Below are 18,877 nucleotides of genomic sequence, written 5' to 3'. Positions count from 1 at the left end.
AAAAACCGGCCAGTACACATGCCTATGGTGTTGCGGAACATGTAAGCGGTATGGCGGAGAGGTTGTACTACTTCGACAAGCCATCGAACAAACCGCACTAGACGAGAGAAAGAGAGAGAGAGAGAGAGATAATCTTGTGACTGACGCGCCTGCCTGGTTCTTTGGCAAAATGTGGCCAATTCTGGGCGAATGGTCGTAGGATGCTCGTACTCGTACGACCAATGACCCTCCGCTATCGCCGTGTTTTTTTTAATGAGTTTATGATCGTTTTCATGGGCCCCGCGTAGTGTCGTGTGGTCGTCGTTGTCGTGTTTGATGACTCGCCAAGATGGGCCCCAAGATGATCAAGCTGCTGTGGCCAAGCCGGGCCAAACTTGCTGTCGGACAGGATGATGACGGAAATTTGACAAAAACAAAAACAGAAGAAAAACGACAAACAGCTGGTCGTGGGGGAGAACAGATGCTAGCTGCGGGGCCAACTAAATTCGGAGTGGCCCCCAATGATTCAGATTGAATTGGCGTCTGATTTTAGATTTGTGGCCAGTCGTCTGACCAAAAGACGGGCGAGGACCTAGGTTTGAGCTGATGCTTTCGACGTTTTGAAAGTCGACAGTTCGACAGGAATGTGTTCCCCTGCGGTCACTCCGTGGTGAAGTTGGTCTAATGTGAGTCTCTGCCATCCCGAAATGGGTTAAAGTGACTCTCTCGATTCGTGTTTAACATACCCTCGAGCTAGCGGTTCAAGAGAAGCGGGAAGAGGGGCAACAAGTATGCAAAACATTTCTAACGCCAACGCACACGCACACTAGCGTCGCCGTTCCTCACTAGTAGCTCACCCCCTACGTGGTACTAAACCCCGGTGGCGTACCACGAACGTTCGTTGGCTAGAAATTAGCGTTGGAATGCTTGGCTGCTGCTGCTGCTGCTGTTGCTGCTGTTGCTAGGTTTGTGGCCGTTCGTCTAGCCCGCGTTCGACATTTCAAGCGCCACATTCTTTCGTCTCGGTTCCGTTCCTTGCCCTCCACAGCATCACGTGTGCACGTCAGCGTGTGTGTGTGTCTGGTGGGGGAGAGACCTGAGTTTCAAGACAATTTGTGACGTCGCAGTGGAAATGCGGCGGAACGAAATGAGGAAATTTGATGCCACAATATGGCTTTTTGGGATTCCATACGGCAGCTGGAGGGCTGGAAAATATGAAATGAAGATCAATTCTGTTCTTCGTTATCCACGGTGGTTGTCACTGGTGTCGATGTCATGAATCATATCCCAGGACTGCAGACTCCAGCGCTCATTAGCAATCCGTAGAAGCGATGTGTTCCTACCCGATGATACCGAAGGGAGGAGTCAAAGGGGCGAAAAGAAAACGCAATTACTATAACCTATCGCTGGATTCCGGGTGTGGGAGTGTACGCTTCAACTCTGGCGGCTGGCTAGCTGGCTGCCGGGCATAAATCTAGATTAAATTCCTGAAATAGATAGATGGGGTCCACCGACAGACTGTGAAAGTGTTCCAACACATTATGGCCGAGATACTCTTGGAATCCTATTCCGCCGCAGGGACGATTGTGGTTTTGCATCGAGCATAAAATGGAGGAAAGCAGGCATTGGTTGAGATAACGATGCGTTGGCTGTTCTGTCGAGCAGAAGAATTAATCATTCGGTTCGCAAGTGGTAGTAGTCCGTGTAACGAGAGCTTTTGCATTAGAGAAAACAGGTACACGAGACCTGGAACTAGTCTCCTTATGAATGAGTAATGAGTAATGATGCATTGCAAATCATCGCCTTGTAACTCATTTCATCGTCAATCTGGTTTACGAATAGACCAGTCACGAGGAGGGCTTCTCTTACAATGTAAATATGTTCTTAATTAGTTTACGTTAACGTTTGTGGCGCATTTACGACATGTTTGTTGTTCATGTAGAACCTGTCATGATGTTGATATACGGTGCTATTTGGATAATTGTGAGGTCAAACCAATCCTTGCAGTGCTTGTAACAAAGTATTTAGCCGATAAAAAGAACAATGCTTGTGGTTGAATTCGCTAACAAATTTAGATTTTTCAAGCCACAAGTCAAAATAACAATTTTGCATTATCGCCAAGTGCCAATAATGCCACAGCAAAAGGTAGTCTTAGTAAAGTCCTATGAAAAGATCATAGAGAACGGAATTTCTTCAATTGAGTGAGATACTTTGCAAAAAGCCTTTTTTAAAAGTTCGATTCCACGACCACTTACTGCTATGAAGTACTATAGCTAAAGCTAATTTTTGTCATCAGTGTCACTAATTAGGAGCTAAATCCTTGTACAACGGCTCCTTTGCATAGCTGTTTCCGTGGTGTAGTGGTTATCACATCCGCCTAACACGCGGAAGGCCCCCGGTTCGATCCCGGGCGGAAACAAGTAGTACTTTTTTGTTAATGCCTTTAATACGGCGGGGATACTTAAACGATCTACACTACTTTCTCCAACGATGTCTAAATATTCTAAGCGTTTTATAATAAAATACAATGGCCATTGCCATGGCGATTTAACGGTCGTGCCTAACGCCGCGAATCGAATAACGAAATAATTCTTGAGGGCGTGAAACCACCAAAAACTGAGCCCGAATCATCGCCACCAAAACACATCGCTCGTGCTAAATGGCATTAATTGTGTAATTGCTTTTGTGATGGCCCGTCTGCGAGTGTCTTCGAAGCGACAAAATGGTTTTTCAGGGGGGGCGGTCGTTGTTTGTACAAAAAAAGCGTTCAGACTGCCTTGCGCTTGCGAAACCTGCAAAAGGCCCAGTGATGATGCACAGTCGGTCAGTAATTTCACGACATTAGCACATAATCGCAATGGGCGACATCGCAATGTCTACTAAAGCACTTTTTGCGCGATCGATTTGATGGACAATTCTCATGCCGAGGCGCGGGTCCCCGATTTTATCTGCTTTCATCTTCCCCAGTGCGGCCCAGGTGGTAATTATGTGTTAATGTTGATTATGTCGATTGTGGCCGGTTAGTTGTCGGTCGTTTTGTAGGGCGTGGCTCCCGTTGAGCAGACAGCATGTTGAGTAATTGTGCGTGGAGTTTTGCGGGCTAGAGGGTGCGCATCAAGCTGTTATCGCGCTGATCCTACGATTGTGTGAAACAACCAAGTCCTATTACGGACCGCGGCATGGGATCTCGCGACGATGGAAGCATCGTCAGGAACAATGGTGCTCTAGCATAGGAATTAGTGGTGCTGCAGCAACAATTCCAAAAGAAGAAGAAACCAAAGCAAACACAAACGTACAAACCAGGCCAAGAGAGTGCATCAGAAGAAGATGTGCCTCAGTATACGTCGGTTTTGCATCGATTGCAAAGGTAAGTTCCGAATGAATGGTGCGAGGTGCGCACCCTTTCCACAAAAAATACATTTTTGGGGGTGTCGCTGGTGGGTTTGTGTCTTGTCTTTTGATTGAGAGTAGTAGTCGCGTTGGGTGGTTCCTTTCGAGATGACACGCTTCGGTGGTGAGTCTGAGGAGTCTTGTCTGAACTTGTCTGCCACTTTGCTTTTCACCGTACCGTCAAATCCCTCGAAGGTATTCGAGTTCTAATGTTCCATGTTCTTCTTTTTTCTTTTTCCAGGAAAATCCTCACGATCAGAAGATGAACATTCCGGTGAGCAACAGCATCCGCAGCAGCAACAGGGTGTTACACGCCGTCCAAAGGTCTCGAGCATTTGCTTCGAGGTACCGGCGGCCGGGCTCGGTAACCGTCCGCCGAGCATCATCAGCAGCTCGACGACCACCGATGAAGGTGGCTTCAACGAACCATCGCCGGAAATTAAGGCCAAGCTGAAGCCAGCGTACGAGTTCGATCTGCCGCTACCGGCTTCGCCACCTCGCAAGCTACCGGTTGGCGAAGATCGCTCACCGGTCTGCAGTCCGGCCACGGAAACGAAGCTAACCTACGCCGACCTTGGCTACCGGGTGCGTCCAGATGGTACGGAGTGCGATGAGATCTACGGTGAGGTGGACGTGTATCGAAGTGCCAACGTGAGCAGCAGCAGTATTAGCAGTAAGCAGCACCAGCAGAAACCGATACCTCCGTCGGCTGGTGTCTTCGCTTCCACGCGATCTCAGTACAGTGCCGAGGATGGTACGAAGGGCGGCCTGACCAATGGACAGACCACCGGCCCACAGGTCGTCACAAATGGAGATGGAGCTGCTGGTGCCACCATCGAGCGTGTGCTGTACGCATCGATCGTACCGACAGGACTCGGTGATAACGGATCCGCCTCGCTGACCGACACGAGCAGCGAACTGGCGTTCATGGACGTAGAGAAAGATGAGGCAAAGATACTAGACTTTGACGAGCTGAGCGAGATGGGCGAGAAGGGCTACCACAGTCCACAGACGCTGCTCGATCCGACGCGGCCCACGCTGACAGCCCCCGAGCCGGAGGATGATTACAGTACGAAGACGCTACCAGATCCACCATCGCTGGCATCGATGCGACCGCCACCGATTCCGGAAGGGCCTCCGTTGGATCTGCAGGATACGCTGCAGTACGCCGATGCGAGTGACAACGAACCAGATAGCTTGCTGCCGGACGAGATGACGGCGGATGAAGCCGAGCGGCTGCTTAGCTCAAGGTTTGTACCGTCCCCCGGTGTCTCTCTGTGTACGGTGCGCTAGTGCGTGTGTGTGCGTCTGTCGTGCCTTATTTCATTCATAGGAATGATACTAAAAAAAATAGTGTAAAAATGGGGATAGGAGCAATGTCAAACCATTTTTCGTTTTGGGACTTTTCCGCGCCCCTCGGCGCAATTTCGAAATGAGGATCTCTCGTGGGGTTTGTGTTGCCAGGAAACCTAGCCAAGGGTTTCTGTGGTTGCTTTTACCTAATGAGCACACCGCCGGGTTGGGTGCCTCGCGACGCAATAGAATCGGTCCCCATGGGGGCGGGATGGACCCTGTAGTGGGACAAAACAGGAAGCCACTTGGGGCGAGTGAGGTAATTAATTAAGTTTGTGTAAGGTGTCAGAGATCTGTGGTGAGACCCATTTACCGCTCTTGCCCTCTCTGCTGTAGGTATCTTGGGCCCATCCAAGTAAGCAATGGTAACGGTTTGATGCATCACACTTCGGTCTGTGAATGGTATTGCACGGCCTGCAGCACGATTCGATCCGATCCGATTCGTCCGTGCACATGTTTATGTAAAATCTGTGTGCCACTCTATTTCCGTGTGCGACCTAGTTCGATGTGTAAAATGGAACGCCTCTTGTTTGGAACCCATGTTAACATCGTTTCCACCGTTGAGCCGCTGGTGGTGCTGCATTTACAGATGATCCAAGTGCACAGTGGTTTCGATTGCTCACCATGGATGGTACATTGTGTGTCATCCATGTGCAGATCGTGTACAGTGCAGTGTGCAACATTTAGTAGTAGTAATGGCTCACTAGAGAGAATAATTAAGTGGATTGCCCTGTACATTGCGGCGGTGTGATTGATATTCATTAAGCACGACGAAGGCAATCAATCATCCGGTTAGAGCGAGGGGGAATGATGGGACCGTTGCTAGTACAGGCCGTAATTGCTTTTAATTGTTGATCGATACGGTGCGAGCGGACCGTGTTGATGTACTGTGGGTAGCATGAGATGACTCAGCATGTAGATAATGGTAAAGGAATTTCGTAGATAATAGGAGGGCTTATCAATCTCTTTGATATCATGCTCGAAACTAAGCGGTACCATGCGTCTCCATCCAGATTTGAAATTGTGTTTTTCGTTAGGAACGAAGTTCGTCCCATCCTAGTATCTTATTTGCGTTAGCAGCCATATTTAAATATGAAGTATCCACTTAATGCGCCCCCAAAACACCAGATGGCCTCTCAGCGTGCGTTGAGAGATGACAATAGAATCAATCTCTCTCGATCTCAAGCGTGGTTTGACGATGCTTTGAAGTGCCCCCTATCGTTGCTTGATTGCTTCTAAAGATCGAACGCTAAAACGCACTGAATTGATTTTTGTTTTATATGTGTTTATCAATTTCATTTTCTTTCTGTTTTCTTTCTCTCCACACATGCGTCTATGTTGCATGCCCGTGCATGTTTCACTCACTCCACACAACCACATGGCCTGAACGCTGGTCCGAACTTCACCATCACGACATTACCATTATGAACATCACGATTACGACATCACCATCACCTGCACACACACATACACCTGAATATTACGTACAAATGCACCATTCGCATCTTCATCTATCGATCATCACAACACAATGTCCTGCTTCATTTGTTTCTCCATCGATCCTGTTGCTTCATTCATGCCCGCCTCGTCTGCTTTGTGTGTTATCTGTATGTGTATGTATCCGGTGCCGTCCGATCCCGCGTATTCCTCTTATATCGGAATTAGAATATTGGAGTACAAGATCAGGTAATGATATCACAATGCTTTACAACATTGTACTCGGGCTTAGTTTACGGCATTCAGTTAATGCTCCAAATGCCCATTAGTATGGTTCCACATTAACATGATCTCTCACTATCTCTCCCTCCCCCCTACCTCTAGACAACGTCCGCTACTATCGGATGAGCAAGCGCAAGAGGTGGAACAAATTTTGCTCAACAATCAAGCCAAAGCCGAAACCGAGGGATCCGAGCGGATACCGGTTCCGAGACAGCAACAGTCAACATCAATCCCTTCAAAGCCAGTCAACACCACGGCAGCCACGACAACGGCGACCACGGATGAACCGGATTGGTTGAAGGATGTACTTGAAGCACCCAAAAATGGTAGTTCATCGTCACCTTCAACGGCAGCGGCATCTTCCAGTTCTACCGGTGGTCCGCAGATGCGCGATAAGCCACCACCATTGCCACCTGGTCCACCGTGCAGCAGCCGGAACACTTCCATCACTAGTCAGCCACCGGAAGAGTGCAGCAACAACACGACCTGCGATCTGCTCAACCAAACCCTTCCACTCGACACATCGTCCTCAATGTTGGCAGATTCGTACGTCGATACGGGTGATTCGATACCGAGCGTAACGACCACCACCTCGGACAGTATCAATCTGAGCAAACTGGAGGATTCAGCTGGTGAAGCAAACGGTATTGGTGCAGCGGTAGCCACCACAGCAACGGTTGACGATGAGGATGAGGAGAAGGACACCTCAAGCAGTCGCCGTGGTGGTGGTGCTGGAATAGCCGGAGGTGAGGGAGAAGCAGATGTTTCGGCTGATGATGAGTCAAACAACTCGGCCAGTGGGTTCTACATCCCTGAGTACCCGCCGGTACGGTGCCAGGAGGTATACGTCAACCCGGACGGTGTGCATTTCTTCGAGGACGGTAACTTCTGGATGGAGGTACCGGGCTTGATGGAGGCCGATCGGGAACTGGACGATGAAGATCTGCGGGGGTACATCAAGAAGAGCACGAAAGTGAAGTTCAGTACCAGCCCGATGCAGGTATTCTCGACCTTCTCGGTGAACGATTACGATCGGCGGAACGAGGATGTCGATCCCGTTGCCGCTTCGGCCGAGTACGAGCTAGAAAAGCGCGTCGAAAAGATGGACGTCTTCCCGGTGGAACTGATGAAGGGTCCGGAAGGCTTGGGCTTAAGCATTATTGGTATGTACGATGTGCTGGTTCTCAGTCGTCGATCATTCTCAACATCTCGGTCTCTCTCTCTCTCGATCGCTCGCTTTAGGAATGGGTGTCGGAGCCGATGCTGGTTTAGAGAAACTGGGAATATTCGTGAAAACCATTACCGATAATGGTGCTGCGGCACGTGACGGTAGAATACAGGTTGGTTACATGGAGCTGTACAGGAGCGTGTCCTCCAGTGCTTATAACACGATCCACGGTCTTCGCTTCTTCTAACAGGTGAATGATCAAATCATCGAGGTTGACGGCAAAAGTCTAGTCGGTGTTACGCAGGCGTACGCTGCGTCCGTCCTGCGCAACACCTCCGGTCTGGTGCGCTTCCAGATTGGCCGGGAGCGCGATCCGGAAAACTCCGAGGTAGCCCAGCTGATCCGCCAGAGCTTGCAGGCGGACCGGGAAAAGGAGGAGCGCGTGAAACGCCAGCTCGAGGATTACATACGCCGAAATGCGGAAATCTCCGAGGACAGTACGCTGCCCGTGTCAGCCAATTCTTCCGTTTCGGAGGGTCCGGTTAGTCCGACAACGAACGCCGCTGAATCACTGTTCGAAACGGAGGCAGCTCGTAGCAGTGATGTGGAGTCGCTACGTCGTATCCTGCAGGAGGTGAGTGGGAATCGTTCGGCGATTCCGCTTTTCCTACACTTCACCACCAAATCATCCACCATTGTCCACCGTTTCCATCCTTCCACCTGCCCTTCTTTTGTATGTTTCCGTTACCGAGCTCCGTTCCGGGACCTTCCGGAATATTGTACTCGTTTCGTATCGATCTGTTTCCCTGATGTGTTGCTTTCAATGTTCTGACGTTGATGCTGGTTGCCCAGCGTGTCGAGGATCGTTTGTTGATTTGTTTTTTTCCTTCTCTTGTCCTGTTTGCTTATTGCAAATTGGAGTTTATAAGATCGATTGTGGGTTTCATGCCGAAACACCGCAAAGAACCGGTTGAGGTATACCCGGGATCGATTTTGTACGTTCTTGCTCTTCTTTACTTCATAGTGTAGTAGTGTTTCGATATTTTAATGCTTCAATTTTGTTTTGTTTGCTTGAGTTCTGTCAATCCCGACCCAGTCCTTCTAAACTTCTTGTTTTATATTGCAAACGTTCCCAGCACCATATTTGGTTATGAGTTGAAGACACGTGTTTTCATCCGCTGTTTGCCGAAGACTGTTAATCTAACATCTTCCGCTCTGCGCTAACGTTTAACCGTTTGTTCTATTTCCATTTTGTTCGGTTTTTTCTTCTTCTTCAATTGAAACGAAATCGTTTTGTAACCATGTTTGGGAATGGCCATATGCTGATGATGATGATGATGATGTGTTGCAGCATAAAGCGGTAAAGTCATGTTTTCTACATTGGCGTACGCGCTTCCTCATTTTGCGTACCGTAGTCGATAAATAGATGTTGTTAGACTGTCTCAATGTGCCTAGTAGAAATAGTACACAATACAGCCGTTCACGTAATTGTTCAAGCTTCGTTCACTTCCGATGTTCCGATGTCTATCGTGTGCGTGTCTGTTGTAGCTGTTTTGCTTACGCCTTGTTTGCGGATTATAACTACACATCGCCGTGCATTATCCTTTGTTTTGCTTCTCTTCGGGGCCTTAAAACGATGAATTATGATTTACGTTCGTGTTGTCGATGTTTACGTTGGGATCTCTTTATGATGCGGGAGGTGAAGGCTCTCGGAACCTCCGCCAGGGACACGGAGAACGGAAGCGCTGAGTTTCTCTGTCGCTATATCTCTCTTTCTTCCGCTAAACGCTACTCTTTCCACTGAGACGGTAAGAACGGTTTATTGCATGCAGAATGTTGTGTACCGGCATGGTATTTTGAGTGTGTTTATGCTGCATGAATCTCTTCGTTCCTAATCACCCTGATGCCCAAACCTTATCGTCCTCGTTGTCTTCTATTACCCCATGATCTTGTCTAACTGATGCTGCAGGGCTCTTTAGTACAATTTCGGTAAAAATGCGCTGTTTTCTTTAGTGCTCTGTATTAGCGTAGAGTGATTGCATCGATAGACCGTTGGCGTTGTTGTAGGTCCTAGAAGTAGGTTTTTGAAGTGAGCGGGCGACCGAGGAACCGATTCCACCAAACGACACTCTTAGGGCGGTCTGTCCCTCGTGTTGTGACACCTGAACACCGACTCCTTCCTTCGAACCTCCCCCTGCTACCCTGTTTGCTCGTTGCTCGTTAATCTGAATCATCTGTTTATCGAAATATTTTTCCCCATTTCTTTTCTTTTCTTTCCAAACCCACGGTCACACAAAACGGTCCACGATCTGCATCTGTATCTCTGTCCGACTATATGACTTCCCGTCGACCTGCCAATCGTTCCGAACCCGAATGCACCTGAACCGTGAAAATGAAAAAAAAAACAAAATACCGTATCAATCCTACCCAATGCTTGCCAATATATTCAACCGGACTCCATCTAACCCACTTTTCTTCTCGAATCTAAACCCTTCACAAATCCTGTAACTCGTCCCCATTCCTTTGAACCCCCTCGAAATTAAAAACACAAAACATATATTTTTGACTCCGCTCCTTGTTCCCATTTCGACAAACAAAAAATGTATTAAAACATGCTCGTGTGTCCACCGTTTGAACGAATCCTTCAATACCATGAAATGCAAAACCAAATCCAGAATCTTAAAACCATTGCACTGCATGAGGGCGACATTCTGAACCTGAAACAGCAGGTAAGTTCTCGGCTACATACATGTCATCTAGCCATTTAGTTTATCCTTCAGTTGGTTCTCTTAGAGAGGGCGGGGGGATATTCTTTGGAAAAATGCCTCAAATTCAAGCTTACGACTAACATGAGTGCAGCTAGCTGCTGCTACCGTAATGCAACCGAAGCTTTGCAAACTAACACACCGTTATGTGCGCCAGTGTCGTGTCCTTTGGTGGCGGATAACTGAAGAAAGAGATACCTAGCGCCTGTGGTCAATGTTTTGTTCGAGGGATGGAATACTATAAACTTTTCTATGTTGCGTACGTGAGTGTGGCGCTTCAATCAATCCATTACCGTATCATACACCATCTTGCATTATCTAAACATTCAAATAGAATACATATAAACATTTTATTATTTAATAATCCTTCCGCTCCGCCGAAGAGCGGAACTTTACTCTCCTAGGGTGTATATTAAAATGGGAATTTTCAAACATTTCTTTTGTAATCTTAATGTCTTCTCAATTACGTAAAGTGTGCGTGTGTGTGTTTGTGCCACCTTTTGTCTCAAACGAAGGATCACTACCACCGTTCACTGCTCCTGTGTGATCGCACTAAACACTAACTTTTCACTGGCCACACACACACCGATTTACCGTTCTGCAACCTCTAATTGATCACACTAGGGGAATCGGTTACTCTCGAGCTAGAAATTGTAGAAGAAATGATACTAATAGTGGTTGTTTTTCTTCATTCCGGATCCATTTTCTTCCGGCCCTCTATCACGCTTCCTTTTCTCTCTGTGTGTCTCTCATCAACATCCGTTCCGTACCTAGCTCATCAAATACCAGCAGACCTGTAACGAGGCAGAGCTGTTGAATGAGCGCGTCAAGCAGACGGAGCGTGAGCTGGCCAACATCAAAAAGGAGGCAAACAACTACCAGAATATGCTACAGCAGTCCCAGGCCCAGTATCTAGTGCTGGAGAAAAAGTATAGCCGCGTAAAGAAGATTCTGCGTGATTATCAGCACCGCGAGCGAGATATGGTAATGAAGCACGAGGAGTTTGAGTAACGGGTTTCCCATTGTCCTAACTTCTCGCCTTTTTTTGCATTCCATGCAGATTCAATTCCAAGAGTACTATCTGCAGCATCTGCAGGAGAAGGACACCGAGTACAATGCGCTGGTGAAGAAGCTCAAAGACCGCGTGATCAATCTGGAGCAAGAACTGCAAGAAACGCAGCGCAAAGCCGGCTTTCCGGTGTTGCTACCGTACGATAGTACTAGCCTGAAGCTGACGCCACAGATGACACGCCGCCAGCCACCAAAACCCGTCTTCCAGAAGCTCGAAACCGATCTGTCCGATACCGAGTTCAGCGATCTGTCGCCGGATGGCGAAGGTGAAGATGGTAAGACGGCTACAGTTGAGCGGAAACTACCAGTAGCGAAGGAGGACGATCTGGATGTGGCGTCCGTGCCGCAGCACGAGCTGTTGGACAATTCGCTCAACAAGGGCAAAAGTGATCTCGTAGCTAGAGGTGGTCTAGCGAAACGCAATCTACCGGGTAAGCGCAGCCACAGCAACAGTGGTTCCGATTGTGCGCTAGATGAAAGCGAAGATGAAGCACTGGTGACGGGAAGCAGTACCGTGGCATCACATGAGTACAGCGGGCTATACAGCACACCACAGATCGTCACGCGCAAGGTGGCAGTGGTCAAGAGTAACGAAGATGCTGGACCACCGGTGTACGCCCAGGTGAATAAGGAGCGTAGCTCGGGTGGTCACGGTGGCGCAGCAAGCAATGATCATCATCAGCAGCAACAGCAGCAGCACACGACGATACCGAACATCTACCGTTCGGCAGCCGGATCGGACAATGGCAAGCTGAATTCAAGCTACGGTTCCGATCTGAACGCTTCCTCGTACGACAGTGATCTCGGATCGTCTACTGATAAGTTGAAGGACAGCGGTTTGTCAAGCGATAGCTGGATGTATCCGAGCCGGCGGCCAAAGGGACTGAAGGGTATAACACCACCGCTGCTGGCCGAGCAACTCAAGGAGCGGCTAGCTGAGCGGGAAGGAAGACGTGGTTCGGGTGGAGCGCTCATCGATGATGGCTCATCGCGTGACTCGAGCGACGACTACTCGGAGATCAATCAGCAGCGGCATCTCAGTCCGGCCGCATCGCTCTCCCAGAACCTGCTGGTGGAAATCAAAAAGGCAGTCAACGAAGCACAACCGAAAGGTATGCAACCCTTTTTGGATGTATGATAGATCAGAGTTACAATAACGGTTGAAATCACTCGTCACCTGATTGCCACCGTTACTGTAAGCATGTGCCAGTTCTGTGTTCGTTGTGTGCTAATGCTAGTGTTAGGAATGATGATCTCAAAACGATCCTTGTATGCGTGTGTGTGCTTTTAGTACGAACCAAGAGATAATCGTAGATTCTTTTGGTGTTTTCTCTTCTTTTCTTCGCTTTCTTTTCCCTCTCATCCGCAGTGAAAAACATTCTTCCACAAAATTTATCTCCTCCAGGAGGCAATGGTCCTTGGCAGCAGCAGCAACCACAGCAGCATCACCAACAGGGTCAATCGAGTGGTCCGGCTGGTGCCGGTAGTCAGGGCCCTCCCTCTCCATCGAGCGCTTCCAGTGGATCGACGTCACCGGGCGCTTACTCGCCGAGCCGGACGCTCGATCTATCCGGATCGACGTCCAGCTTTTCGAGTGATCGCATCCGTGACACGCACCAGTGGAAGAACGGACCGGTGGAGCAGTGGTCGAACGAACAGGTACGCTTGACTGGCTTTTACGACCATTGCTTCGAATCACCATCATGATTAACTCCTATTATTCCTCTTCCCTAGGTGTGCCAATGGTTGCTCGGAATTGGGCTGGATCATCACATACCGGCGTTTATGCAGCACTCGGTCGAGGGTGGTGCTCTGCTGCAGCTCGATAAGCCCGATTTCAAGATTCTCGACGTCGGCGGCGACGATAAGAAGCACCTAAAGCGCAACATTAAGGAGCTGCGACGGTTGAACGAGAAGGAGCGCAAGCAGAACGAGAAGGAGCGACGCGAGCGCGAGAAGCAAGTTAAAAAAGCGGAAAAGAAGGCCGAAAAGGAGCAAAAGAAACGGCTACAGAAGTAAACCTCCTCCCCAAATGCGCCCCGGGATGGATGGTGCAAAGCATTTAGGCTGCAGAACAGCGCGATGGCGATCCCGAACGATTCGCGAACGAAGAATAGGTTCGCTTTTCCTTTAAGACAGGGAAACGTAACGTAGCTGAACGAGTTTAGCGACTAGAGATTAACAGAATTTAACTATTTTTTAGCTGCTATTCTAGTAGTTTCTTGATTTGGGGTTCCATTTTTCCCCAATCATTTCTTCCCTCATATTTTCTAAATATCGCGCCGGGGGATTTGTGTTGTGTCACGAAATGGAAACAGCTCACTCACCCTCCGGACACTACACTGTGTACATGAACTCATTCTAACGTTGTAATTATAATTTCTCTCTTTTCCTTCCTCGCCCGCTTTCTACTGTACTACTCCTACGTTTTTGTGTGTTGGTAAATAACTTATTTATTTAAACGTAAGCGTAAGCATGTTCGACTCCCGAATGTGCTAGTACGGTGTACGAGTGGCAACACTCGATTGTGGAGGCTCGATGGTGTGTGCTACGAATGGCTCGACGAATTCATCTCCTCGAGCGACTGATTCAATCGCTAACACAGAACTGCAGAATCGAGCAAAGGGAAAAGTGAAAGGATTAGGGCGATTCCTTAGCGATAGCAGCTAATTCAAAGGACAAAAACGAGAAAGTGGCCGAAGGGGTTGCATTAGAATAGGAAAAACAAATCGCGAATCACCCCCGTGGAGAGTGCAGTGAAAGTGTGAATGTTCTTAGCGTAAGTGCGTAGTGTGAAGAGAAACATTATTATTAGTTTCCTCTACCCATATGCCCTCAACAGTTGAGCGGCAGGATCAGAAGCGAGAAGACGCTACCCAGGATATTGCTAGCGAAGTGTTGCTAAATAAAGCGGACAATGAATTGTGAGTTATACTTTCTTATTTTATCTGTTCTCTTTTTCATGTTGTGTTTCGTTCTCTATTCGCTATACCTATTTGTTCGTATTATGTCGATTGTTGCTTTATGGTTTGACTTCCCTCGTTTCTTTATGTGATTCTTTTTTGTTAATAGAAAAGATAGTCTGGCTCCGATGACGCCTTCGATGGATTACTAGCGTTCAGCTGGATTGAAAAATTGCGCAATGGCGGCTTCTCGCAAACGGCCTGATAGCATTTGGTCACACCATGCACCATCGCTCGTGTCGCGCTCTGTGTCGGCTGGTCCGAGACCGAAGACCCCCTATCATGCCTTGCCATTAACCTTTCGAACTGGTTCCAGGCTACATGGATCGTGGCAAAAATTGCGGCATTTTTTGAAGCATGTTCGCTACCCGTGCCCCGCCGAGCCCGATGAGCCCAACATTGTTTTTGTCCATGACGTGCATTCTTGGGTGTGGTGTCGTAGCGCAGGTTTTACCCTCCTATCACTGTCGCTCGTGGCGGGCCTGTCGAACTGGTGAAATGATTAGGCAGTCGACAGCTGTGCCCCAGTGGCGTATGCGTCGTCACAATTGTCCATTTGCAGCATACAACAAAGGCTAATCGCTAGTTTCTGCCAAGGAAATGCGGTCAAGAAGAAAGAAGGGGCCCGAACGACCTTAACCAGCGTTGGGTCTAGCGACGCGGACATATGTTTAGACAGACGCGTCCGCGATCACGACAAAACAAGCATTGCTTTTCGATACGCTCTGGCAACGATTACGTCGTGCTGATCGATAGTTTGATGAGCCGAAAGATGATGAGCGCTCCAATGCTCAGTTAGGAATTCCAGTTTTTCTCCCTTTTTTAAATGGTTATGTGTTTCATTTAAAAAAAAAAACTTTAACATGAGAAGAAGTGTTCCAGGGGGAATGTAGATGAGAATTAATTCCAGAATTCCAACACAGGCAGGAGAAGACAGGGAGAAGTAATCAATTGTCCAGCGGTTTTTTTATATTTAACTTTTGAGCAAGTTTTGCTCGATCTCCTCAAAAACTCCCGATCCGGATTGGTGGGTAAGTTTACTGTGCACCACCATCATCCCGTTGTACGCCACATTCATCCGGTTACCGAAAACGATGCTAGAGGAATGTTAAGGAATACCAAGAACCAATATTTACAATCCCACAAAAAAACCCAAAACAAACATATAATGAATCAAATGCTCACGTAATACTAAGTTAAATACTACTGAATACTTGTGGCAAGGCACTGCGTAAATCCCAAAAACAAGCAAACCAAACCATTTTAAACCAAATTTCCAATTTTATCACCTTCTTACACCCGTTTTCTATTGCCAGCTATCTAGGCGAAGTGGTTTTTTAGGGATTTAACCGAGGAGGAGTAAAATATCGAAAGCAGTCACCAACTTGCTTCTTTGCTAGAGTTAGACCGAATTCTCTCTCTCTCTCTCCATCTTTTGCATCAAATCGTTGACGAGATTGGTTCATACAAATTGATAACACAAAATCAAAACCTAACTCATAAAAAACACAATTAAATCTAATTCATTCGATGTAGACAATGTGTGCACACGGGTGGCAGCACAAATGATAGAGAGCGCGATGCATAACGAAGATGTTAGATGAAAAAAGATTAACCTCATTGCGAAGCAGAACAACACCCTCCCTCAAATTCGCCAACTAACGTATGTATGAACCTAAACCGTATGTATTGAAATTGTGACGAGAAAACCCCATTATACTTCCTACTAGTAAGAAGAATCGCGAACGCAAAAGCGATAGACGAAAGGTGAAACAAGGTGAGAAGCAGCCATAATTATGCATTAAATGTTCGGTATAAAACTTGATAAACTTCATTGAAGGAAAGAAAACGATACGACGCGCCCGCCAGGTTAAGGCTCTCAATTCGACACCAAAACTGAAGAAACAAATTGCCATGCACATGCATAGATAGCGATGCAACAAATGCAACCAAAAGAAAGGTGGTTGAAGAGAAGCGTAGAAAAAGGAAGCGAGCAAACGGATCGAGAAGTGTTGAAACTAGAATAGGAAAAGTGAATGAGATAAAAAGCGAGCAACATAAGCAAGCAAAACGAAACGAATTAAGTAAAAACCTGCATGATACATGATAAAACCGAAACTTACTAACCGTAAACGAACCCGGACTAAGCTAACCAAAAGGCAAAAAGAAAGCAAGGAGAGAAAGGAAACGAAAGTAGTAGCAGCAGCGGAAGAAGCAATGGTACCGTAACCGGGCATAAGCATCAGCATCATATGATAAAACATACTACTAAACGTGAAAGCTAACACAGAAGCAAACCAACAAAAAAAAAAACAAACAGAAAAACATGCAACAAATATACCGAACAAAACGATTGTAGTTAAATGGAAAACATAACATCCCTATAGCGTGATCACGGTATTTTTTATTCATCCTATCACTCGTGTCCTGTTCGGCCATTCGGTTCACGCGGTTGCTTATCGATGAAGGATACGATTCGTTGAACTAGCTCCCCGACCCGGCTCTCCAGTTGCCGTCCAACACCGACGATCTCCTCGTGGCAAGGATCCTCATCCACCTCGTAGCTCATCGTGCACATGTTGGTAATCAGGCTGAACGCAAAGCACGTCATACCGCAATGCCGCGCCGTAATGATCTCGTGTACCGTTGACATTCCGATTGCGTCCACACCGAACAACGCCAACAGGCGACCCTCGGCGACGGTCTCAAAGTTGGGCCCTCCAACACAGCAGTACACTCCCTCCTGCAGAATGCTCTGCATTCCGGGCATCTGGTCCCGGATCATATCACGAGCTACTTGTAGCAGCTGCGGATCGTACGCTTTGGCCATCCCGAGAAACCGTGGTCCGAATCGTTCATCGTTCGGTCCTAGCAGGGGGCAGTTACCGGCGAAGCCCATCAGATTGATGTGGTCCCGTATCAGCATAATGTCCCCGACGCGATAACTCTCGTTGATCGCACCGGCTGCGTTGGTCGCGATCAGATGCGTACAGCCGACCAGCTTCATCACTCGCACCGGCATCGAACACTGGAACAGAGGAAGAAAATGCAGACTGAGGAGCTGTAGAGCCCGCGCCCCTTCCCTTCGGTGTATTACCTTGGCCAATGAGTAACCCTCGTAGTAGTGGAACCGTCCCTGCATACACAGCACCGGAACACCGGCCAACAAACCAAACACCAGCCGGCCACGGTGACCGGCAACCGTTGAGATCGGAAAGTGCGGGATCGTCTCGTAATCGAAGAACTCGGCCTCGGTCAGCTGATCGGCCAGGCAGCCTAGCCCGGACCCGCAAATGATGCCCGTGTGCGGTCGAATTCGTGTGCGTTCCAGCAGATAAGTGGCCACTTCCTGGACCATCTCGTAGCTCCCGTAGCTGGCGCGTGCGATGCAGCACAAAAGAGGGAAGAGAGGGGAGAAGGCAAAGAACAAATTGCAGTTGAGGCGTGCGTGATAATTACGCCAAGCATGTCAAGCGACACCACACCTCGCTACGTGCACGCTCCAATCAAAAGGGCAGGCGTAGGTAGCACATTCCACATTCACCAAGAACCGACAAAGGAACGGACAGTGGATCTGATAAACGTTCGTCAATCAACGAGATCACCTTCGGCTTAGCAGCGGGGCTCGGTGTTGGGTCTCTCCACGATTTGGAACAAAACATTCTATACTGGCAGAGGGGTGGGCGAAGCTGCATGCATGGAACAGAGAAAGCCGTTCACGAAAGCTACACGCACGAACACGAGATGAACTGAAAGGGGTACCCCACGGCAGCGACTGGTTTCGTATGCTAATGCATCGTTGACCTTGCCCTAGCATGTTAATCTGGAGTGTCAGACCATAATCTAGACAAACCGTTACGGCGCTGCGAGAGCTATCCGTTGACAAAAGATCACACATACCCAGTGCTTTCCTTCGCTGGACCAGCCATTCCTCTCGGTCGCTTCTGTTGCCCCGGGGACTCCACTGGCACTACTGCCACTCCATTGGTACTACCATTACAGTCAACCACTTCCTCGCTCATCTTGTTGCCCAAAAGGCGATCTCTTCTCCTTCCTCTCGAAACGTTTAGACACTTCACACACAGCAGAAATGCTTTGATTGCGCTTCGAATTGTACACTAAACTCCGTCGTTAAGACGGAACAACACCGATGGTCCGTTCACGTTGACTGTCCGAACTGTACTACCCGATCAGCGGCCAGCGCGGGAGCTAGATGATAAATCAGCTGCTTCTGGTGCTGCAGCCGCTGGCGCTGCTTGTACTGGACAGTTGGAGCACGTTTCACGTGATAACGGGGCGCGCTCGTTGTGGAAGCTGTCGCTCTCTTCCTAACCCTTGAAGCTCCATCAGCGATTCAATCACTCACGCAGTCATTGCAAAACATATTGTTATCAGTTTTCTTCAGAATAACGAGGAAATTCCGGAGAAAATAACATAAAATGAAAAAACAAGATTGACTCAAAAATGGC

General features: G+C 48.2%; 2 protein-coding genes across 12 annotated transcripts in view; one reads left to right on the top strand and one right to left on the bottom strand.

The window, feature by feature from the left end:
• The window catches only part of LOC125957590 (neurabin-1), a 52,987-nt gene extending 38,614 nt beyond the window's left edge, over positions 1-14,373 (top strand). For 5 of the 11 annotated variants that reach the window (XM_049690389.1, XM_049690390.1, XM_049690388.1 and 2 more), the window contains 10 exons: positions 3,611-4,619; positions 6,388-6,408; positions 6,544-7,604; positions 7,684-7,781; positions 7,860-8,243; positions 10,285-10,338; positions 11,149-11,358; positions 11,435-12,557; positions 12,815-13,104; positions 13,180-14,373. In XM_049690389.1, the coding sequence (XP_049546346.1) occupies positions 3,611-4,619; positions 6,388-6,408; positions 6,544-7,604; positions 7,684-7,781; positions 7,860-8,243; positions 10,285-10,338; positions 11,149-11,358; positions 11,435-12,557; positions 12,815-13,104; positions 13,180-13,464 (4,535 nt within the window). In that variant the 3' untranslated portion in view covers positions 13,465-14,373. Of the gene's footprint in view, positions 1-1,891; positions 3,347-3,610; positions 4,620-6,387; positions 6,409-6,543; positions 7,605-7,683; positions 7,782-7,859; positions 8,244-10,284; positions 10,339-11,148; positions 11,359-11,434; positions 12,558-12,814; positions 13,105-13,179 lie in introns of those variants that run through there. The other 6 variants (XM_049690395.1, XM_049690396.1, XM_049690398.1 and 3 more) reach the window with 5 other exon arrangements.
• A 2,384-nt stretch (positions 14,374-16,757) lies between these two features.
• Positions 16,758-18,577, bottom strand: LOC125957617 (purine nucleoside phosphorylase-like). The gene is made up of 3 exons (XM_049690454.1): positions 18,309-18,577; positions 17,506-17,782; positions 16,758-17,436 (listed from the first exon to the last, which is right to left on the bottom strand). Exons 1-3 carry the CDS (start codon positions 18,428-18,430, stop codon positions 16,825-16,827), a joined length of 1,011 nt encoding a protein of 336 aa, XP_049546411.1. The 5' UTR covers positions 18,431-18,577; the 3' UTR covers positions 16,758-16,824.
• Positions 18,578-18,877: the final 300 nt, after the last annotated feature.

This window comes from Anopheles darlingi, chromosome 3 (assembly GCF_943734745.1).
Source record: "Anopheles darlingi chromosome 3, idAnoDarlMG_H_01, whole genome shotgun sequence".
NCBI lineage: Eukaryota > Metazoa > Arthropoda > Insecta > Diptera > Culicidae > Anopheles > Anopheles darlingi.
Note: the sequence above shows the minus strand (reverse complement) of the source record. Positions and strands in the feature narration are given on the sequence as shown.